Source organism: Populus nigra, chromosome 4, assembly GCF_951802175.1.
Source record: "Populus nigra chromosome 4, ddPopNigr1.1, whole genome shotgun sequence".
Lineage (NCBI taxonomy): Eukaryota > Viridiplantae > Streptophyta > Magnoliopsida > Malpighiales > Salicaceae > Populus > Populus nigra.
In genome coordinates, this window is record NC_084855.1 from 8,039,398 (window position 1) to 8,046,863 (window position 7,466).

The following is a 7,466-nucleotide window of genomic DNA, read 5'->3' on the forward strand; positions in this document are numbered from 1 at the left end:
GATGTTTGGTAGGTGAAGACAATTTATGGTTAGCACTTACAAAAAATCTTATCTGGTAAAGATAGAAAATACTTAATACATCTTCATTGGAGTGTGTTTATATTCTAAAAAGTTTATACATGTAATTTTTTTGTATCCAATAATTTTTTTGGTAAAGATAATTCATTAATATAAAAGGATACACACCAGTTAAATATATAATATTTCCTTCCAAGTAAGAGTTTGGTGATATGCCATAAGATGCATGCACAATGTTAAATGAAGAGAAGTTAAGAGATCACTAGACACTGCTAAAATCACCAGCATGTTGCCCTAAGATTCGTCTGTCGATTTTAAGAAAATTCAAAACGTTTCTGATATTATCATCAATGTCACCAAGTGGTTCGCACGTGACATAACCAGTTGAAAAGAGAGCACTTGTCACCATATTATGACCCAAAGATCAAATTATAGATGATTAGAGATTTGATCCAACTAGTTTAATCAGTATCGAGTCTAATGGTGACTTATGACTTGTAGTAACTGCGGAGTGATTGAGAAGGCTACTACTTTTTCAGAAGACAAAAGCGAAGTCTGTGCAAGGTGAATAAATGTCAAAAGACTCGAATTATAATAGAATATCATCCACATTATCTTCTAAATGCAAACAATAAGGGTAGGGTCCCACATTAAAGGATGTTGAAATTAGCATTATTATTATGATAGACTAGTATTCAGTGACCAGATACACTTTCAGGTTTCATGTTATGATCTTGGATGACCAGGTACTTCTTGAGATTGAAAAGGAAAGGTGGTGCTGTTGCTCTTCTGGTGCTAATAATGCATCCCACTCTAGATAAAAATAAAATGTTGACAATGTTACTCAAGCAATGAAAAGAAGTGGAGCACAAGCTATAATTAGTCATGTTACTTGATTATAGTAGATTTTTAACCTGATTAGTTCCCCTGTAGAGAGGATAAAGTAGCAGATTCTTCGAAGAGTTGAGTTGCTTTCTAAGCTCTTGATGTTTTCGTCTCTGCACTTTAGGAAAATGGATTTTATGTCTCATCTCAACTTTCTTCCAAGGAAGAGGGCAGCACTGGGAACAAAAGTTGCAGCAGAGGTCTGACTGCCATTTAAATTTCCAGGCATTGCAGTCAGACTGTAGAAAGCTTCGTACACGAGTAGACCTAGCACTTGCCTAGAGGAGAATTGAACTATGAGCGATCTCAGTTTTGCATGTCAAGTAGAAATAGGCAGACTAGCACCTACTACCAGGGTTTGAAGCCCGAATTGGAATTCATGTTTCTACGACTGGTTAAGGCTTTTCCACAAGACAAGGTTGTCGGGCTAATTACCCAGTTTGTTCAAAGCTGTTAAGGAAGACTTTTTAGAGTCGAAGATGGTGAGATATATATATATGTAAAACAGCTCCCTGATAATTTGGCACTGATATTGGAATATCTTAGACTCCCTTACGATCATCCTTTACAATTTCTATGGAGTGAATTATTGTCTCAATTAGCAACTGACACGCGTTACTTGCCCAATTCCCCATCAAACAGCCTAAATGTAATTCTGTTTCAAGTAGCCATTTCACTTGATTTGAGAGGCGAGCGTGCCCCTGGGAAAAGGCCACCTTTTCCATGAATTTAGACGGAATCTGCTTCCCTCCTAGCTTTTCATCACTGACAAATTTCCCCTACTCATATTGGGCCCTTGTATGAAAAACATTGTGCATGCTATGGTGTCATTAATCGTATTACATGGACAACTATTATTGGATCTTGTCCAGTTTTGTTTCATCCCATCACTTCCAATCCTCGGGACAACTTCTCTGCATGAACATGAACATGAAGATTATGAAATTATTTTGGGAATCTTTTTGTACTGCCGTTGTAGCTGAATTCATTACACAGATATTAGATTTGGCTTTATCTGGATCTTCATTTTCAGCGTCACCTTCATAGGCTTGTTCATCTATCATGAGGGTAGACAAGGAAACCATGCAAGCAACTAGTTCTCTCAGTAGGTTAAGGTCAGTAACTTCCATGCACCAACACTCTCTTATTCTACGAGCTAGTTTTGTACATGCCCAGTAAAATGTGGCACCAGCCCCTTTCCTCAGGTCAATGACTTGCATCTCGTGCTCCCTACCATCCAATGCCTCTTCACTATTCTTGCTGTCACACATGCATTATTCTGATAAAATACATCAATAATGCAGCCCTGTCAACTGACAATCACATGCCTATAACGAGTACTCTCCGACAAACGTATCTACAGGACAGACAATATCTCATTTGTTTATACACACTACTAATGAAACCCACCACTTCAATTATATTTAACATCATCATAAGGGTGTGATTTCCTCCCCCATCATCTCCAACTATTAGAGAACCTTGTGAAAAGACAATCATTCCTCTAGGACACTAAATTCTTGCTTTCCAGTGCGTTGATAAGAATGACTGAGAATATCACTCAGGCAGCCATTAACGAATATAAAAGCAAAATCAGTGGACAGATTACTTGGATAAGGTCTTTTACCATACTCCAATCAACACAAACAGACAGTAGAGATTGACAAATCCAGTTCAAATAAAATTAAAAAAAAAAAAAAGATCAACAAACAATGCACTTTACAAACTAAAGTCCTGTACGAAACAGGAAACGATCCAGACTCTCGACGCATAGAATTGCAGTTGCACTCGCATAGAATTGCAGTTGCACTCCCAAATGCAGGTCTTTGGAGATTTATAATTTTAACAGACTAAACAGATATTATAATTTTCTTGAAACAGAAACATAAACGTACTAAGATAAAAACCACAGGTACTCGTGATCTTTCTACCCTCTCCAGCACCTTATCATCCCTTGCACCCCCACCTGAAACCTGACTCGTGCTCCCCTTACTAATTTCCCAAATTCAACACTCAAAGGCTGCTGGATGGATAGCAACAATCATGCGAACAGCTGGCTAATTCCTGTTTTTGCATTTCTCCATGGCCCTTGGGGCTGCAATAAAAATAAACACTCGTATGCAATTAGCTTGAGAAAAGAAATTTTATACGACATAATTGGTAGGGATTAACACTGAAGTCCTTCACAAGAATCACAGCAAATTACAAGCAAGCATAAAATTCAGCTCAGCCGGCACAAGCTAGGATCCACTTCAAAAACTTTGGTTCACAAAAACATTTTAGGGCATCAAGAATTCTTATTGTTAGATAAATAACTTATAAAAAATGAATCGGGTGGGTTTGTATAGCACAATTTCAGAATATTTAATAAGTAAAATTCGGACCTGTAAAGCACAAAATCTGTTTCTGACATTTTACATATAAACCAGCATAGTATAAAGCAAAAAATGATCTTCAAAGGTTGATAAAAGGTGCATAAGCAATCACAATTTTAAAAGTTCTTAATAATATTGATTTCAGAAATATGGATAACATTGTGAACCGAGACCAACAGCTAGTATTTGTGCTACCAATGTAATAAAATTCCTTGTGGTCAACAGTTCCACTTTTTAACGGGGCTCCAAGTCTTAATTTTCTAGCATTAATTTCAACGTACTTTCAACATAACATTTAATGCAGAAATTACGAGGTCAAAATCAATGTTAATAATGAGTCATGTCTGACCCCTCGCACTCACCCACCAAAACAACAAGTACATACAGATACATGTTCATCCAAAATAACGAAGGAAGATCAGACAACCTAAACCTTTTCATCTCATGTCCTAGATATACCAAGATTCTAGATACAAAACAGAGACCAGACTGTATTGTTGAATTACATCCACAACAAAACATAAGGATCTATAGGATCATAAGATGAGCCTGGTATTACAACTTTTACACCAATATCTGTGTTTTGTCCTCTTTTGTTTCATGTTGGGGCGACTTTCTACTAGGTGAGAATTGAAAAAACAAATTTCATCAGAGAAGTGTTTTTTGAAGTACACTTGATTTTTCTAGGACAAGTTCTACTGTCACAAGTCATGAATGGCTAATATAATTCTCAAGACAAACATTTCAATGGTTCTTGTACACTCTATTAGTCAGAACAGTAGTAAAATTGGCTTGAGATACATAACAAACGCACCTAGGCCAATAGCATCTGAGCTCTTCATGATCCTCAGCCGCTTGCATGTTTCAATAAACATCCTGATCATGCAACTTACATTAAGAACATTTCTTGCTATTACATGATCATGAATTGTGCTTGTTAATATTGCTTGGCAGATGAACATTCAAAGAAGTTATATTCTAATTTCATCTTTTAATATATGATCCAGTCAAATTTTTGCAAATATAAAGAGAAGTTCAAATGAAACCACAGTTTATGACCATGAATGTAGATCAAGGAAGATCGGTTCTTGTCAATTCGCAATCTTTACTCACTCAAGTTCCCAGTTGTTCCCTGATTTAATTTCAAAATTGAAGTACAACAGGGACATGGCTAAGGTATGAACAGTTTTGACCAAGGTCAATATCACAACTAGCCAAAAAAATTGCATTAACCCTCATGCAAGTGTCATCATGGTGGGGGGCAGGGGCGGGGTAGTTTGGGTGGCTATACAGAATAGAGTTTCTGTTTCCTTGGCACTAAATCCCAGCTACTTCCTAGAGCTATTAAATATGAAAGATCAGTTCATTCTTGGTCAAATAAAAATAATATGGTTAGCAATGGCTAAAGATTTCAGATATTATTGAAGTGAACAACAAGAACCAATTTGGATTGAGGCAAACAAGCAAAACCGGTCAGCACTTACTCCCAGGGAACATCGCCAACAAGCATCCAGTCTCCGTCTTTATCCTCATAAGTGAGAACATATTCTGAGCCATGCAGCAGATCCTTCAGCTTGCTCTCACTCAGCATCTCCCTTCCTGGAGCTCCATGAGATCCATATTGGCCTGACATCATAACAAAGTAGCAGTAACTCGATCCATAAACAAACATAACACGTGTCCACTGTAAAATACTAGTTCAACACTTAATATAATAACAATGTCCACCAACCACATTCTACATATCAAATCAAAAATTTTATTTTGCTCACCTATGGTAAAACAGCTGAACATCTTCTCGAGGGCAGAAGACAATTCCTGATATGCAGAGTAGTTTCTCAAATCCACTTTTCTAAGATAAGGAGCACCATCCATGCTGACTTTGATAAATAAAGCACCTGGCCCTGCTTTACCATCAACTTCTTCTGTGTTCTTTGAGGTGGTGGCAAGGGAATTCTTCCTAAATGATTTGATGGGTGGCCAACCCACAACTTGTGCCCTGCCAAAAGAAGGGATACCAGAGATCATTCTCAATGTCCTGCAGTTAATCTTAAGACCTGACACAAAAACACTTCATACTTTGGAGCAGGTGCACTGCTGTTGTTTGCGGAGCTGTTACGAAGTGGTCTGGTCTCGTTTCCCGCATGAGGTCTCTCTTGTCCTGCCTTTGGGGCTACTATCTCTTTCACTTTAGCTTGTTGAACTCCAAGGTTCTCCAACATGCCAGGTTTCAATCCCAAGTTCGGTGAGGGCCTGGGTGAGAGCATTGCATTTACCTCCGAATTTGACAGAAACTTGCTCTGCACCACAGATGAATACTTTTCAAGTTAGAATCATGAGTAAATATCATTCTATTCCCTTCAGTAAATAAAAAGGCAGTTTTTTTCACCTCTGAAAACTCATCCATGGCATCAGAGAACACTCTCTTGTTACCCGAAACAACATTTTTCTGTGTTGAGGAGTAGTGACCATCATTTGAGGGATGCAAAGGGAAGAAGGGCTTCTCATCAAGTAATGCCGAGCTCAGCAGGGAAAGCTCGTGATTCCTTTCTGGAGACTGAGACCCAGGAAGCCCAAGCCGCAATTCAGTAGCCTTCAGATTTAAACTAGTCTTTCTTTCATCAGAAGCTGCAGAGACTGCCGAGCTGTCCACGGAAGAACAATCGGACAAACCCATATAGTTACGCTCTTTCAATTCCAAACCATTCAGGCATGCACTTTCTGCAGAGGCCGGAGAAGCCAGTAGAGTGACATTACTTTGACCCTCCTCCTCCACAACACCAAGTAGTGGTGGAGACATCAGAATTAAGAATAAAAACACTCGGAATTCTTTTTGTTACCTGCTCAGTTTCACAGCACAGAAACTTCATTAACAAGCACCAATGTTTGGATATTCATCAAACAAAATCATATCGGCGAAAACAAAACCTCAAATCTCTTTAAATAGAGAACAAGTAAATAGCAAAAAATTCATCAACCGCTGGCTGCCTGCCCTCAGGAAGCAAACAATATAAGTGGTTGATTAATACTGAAATTTCCCTAATTCAATCAAGCATCCGTTGGATGATAATTTATTCTTGGTTAAAGGGCCATACTAAAAGCAATAAGCACAAATAAAATCACACAATTTGCAAAGATAAAATAAAACCAAGCGTGATGCTTATGGTCAAAGCAATTTTAGCTACTTTCTAAAACACATCAAGATCTAAACACAAATTTTTAAAAAAATAAAAATAAAAATAAAAATTGCGATAGCAAGTATCCAATAACACTAAAAATCTTAATAAATGTAAAAATATATATTAAAAACTAAACTTGAATTAATTAATTAGCAGCAGAAGTAAAAACACTTTCCTGAGTGAAAACGAGCTAAAATAAAATAAAAGTAAAAACACCTTCCTGAGTCAAAACGAGCTAAAATAAAATAAAAATAAACTTACAGCATGTTATAAACGGCCAAAAAAAAAGAGAGGCTGCATAACCATTTACAACTGCAGAGATCTAATCTGAACGTTAATGAATAATCCATTTTCCGACTGAATAATTTACTGAAGGAAAAAGATGAGGAATAAAACACATTTTGAACTTGAAATAACTGCAGTCAAGTAAAAGTAGATGCATGATTAATAAACCACGCCTCAAATAACTCGTTGTTTTTTTTTTTTGAAGAAAGAACAAAAAGGAAAGATAAATCTTGTTTGGATGCCGAGAAAGTATGAAAAAAAATAGAAACAAAAATTTTAAGCTGCCGAGCGAGACAGTCTCCATGCAACTATTGAGCTGAAAAACGTACTCTTGACATGGGTTTTCCCAGTACGGAAACTAAAAACAGCAAAAAGATTGCAGCATTTGTTTCAGTAACAAACAAACAGTGTCCAGCAAAAGCCAGAAGGCAGAAAGATGAAAGCGCAAAAATAAGAGATAAAAAGAAATAAGGTGTGCAAATTAAAAAAATAATCAGAAACAGATCAAGAAAGGGCACTGCGTAACTTGTTTACCTGTGACTTAGATTTGTGGATTTGTAGCTGGGGAAGAGAAGTGAAGATTTCAATTGTGAGGGTTTTGTTTCTGTTTTAGAAGCAGAGAGAGAGAGAGAGAGTTTAGAAAGAGAAGTAGAGGGGGGAGAGAGAGAGAGAGAGTTAAGGATCCTCCATTTTGGCACAAAGTAACAAAAGCTTATTTGCTGTC

The 7,466-nt window shown here is 37.2% G+C and overlaps 1 protein-coding gene across 2 annotated transcripts; it reads right to left on the bottom strand.

Moving 5' to 3' along the window:
* Window positions 1-2,512: 2,512 nt before the first annotated feature.
* Window positions 2,513-7,466, bottom strand: LOC133691997 (auxin-responsive protein IAA9-like). Of its 2 annotated transcripts, XM_062112639.1 has the most exons (7): window positions 7,277-7,465; window positions 5,668-6,118; window positions 5,358-5,578; window positions 5,051-5,277; window positions 4,763-4,904; window positions 4,093-4,154; window positions 2,513-2,998 (listed from the first exon to the last, which is right to left on the bottom strand). In XM_062112639.1, the coding sequence occupies exons 2-7, from the start codon at window positions 6,076-6,078 to the stop codon at window positions 2,961-2,963; spliced, it is 1,101 nt and encodes a 366-aa protein (XP_061968623.1). In that variant the 5' UTR covers window positions 6,079-6,118; window positions 7,277-7,465; the 3' UTR covers window positions 2,513-2,960. The 2 variants fall into 2 exon arrangements, with proteins under 2 accessions (XP_061968623.1, XP_061968622.1); XM_062112638.1 differs by having other exon boundaries at window positions 2,900-4,154; window positions 7,277-7,466.

Bases quoted from the DNA above. Each gene is read 5' to 3' on its own strand.
- LOC133691997 (XM_062112638.1), bottom strand. From the start codon at position 6,078: ATGTCTCCACCACTACTTGGTGTTGTGGAGGAGGAGGGTCAAAGTAAT. The intron at 4,905-5,050 runs GTGAGCAAAATA...TTATGATGTCAG, and splicing joins GTTCAGCTGTTTTACCATAG to GCCAATATGGATCTCATGGA. The intron at 4,155-4,762 runs GTAAGTGCTGAC...TTGCATGATCAG, and splicing joins GTTGGCGATGTTCCCTGGGA to GATGTTTATTGAAACATGCA.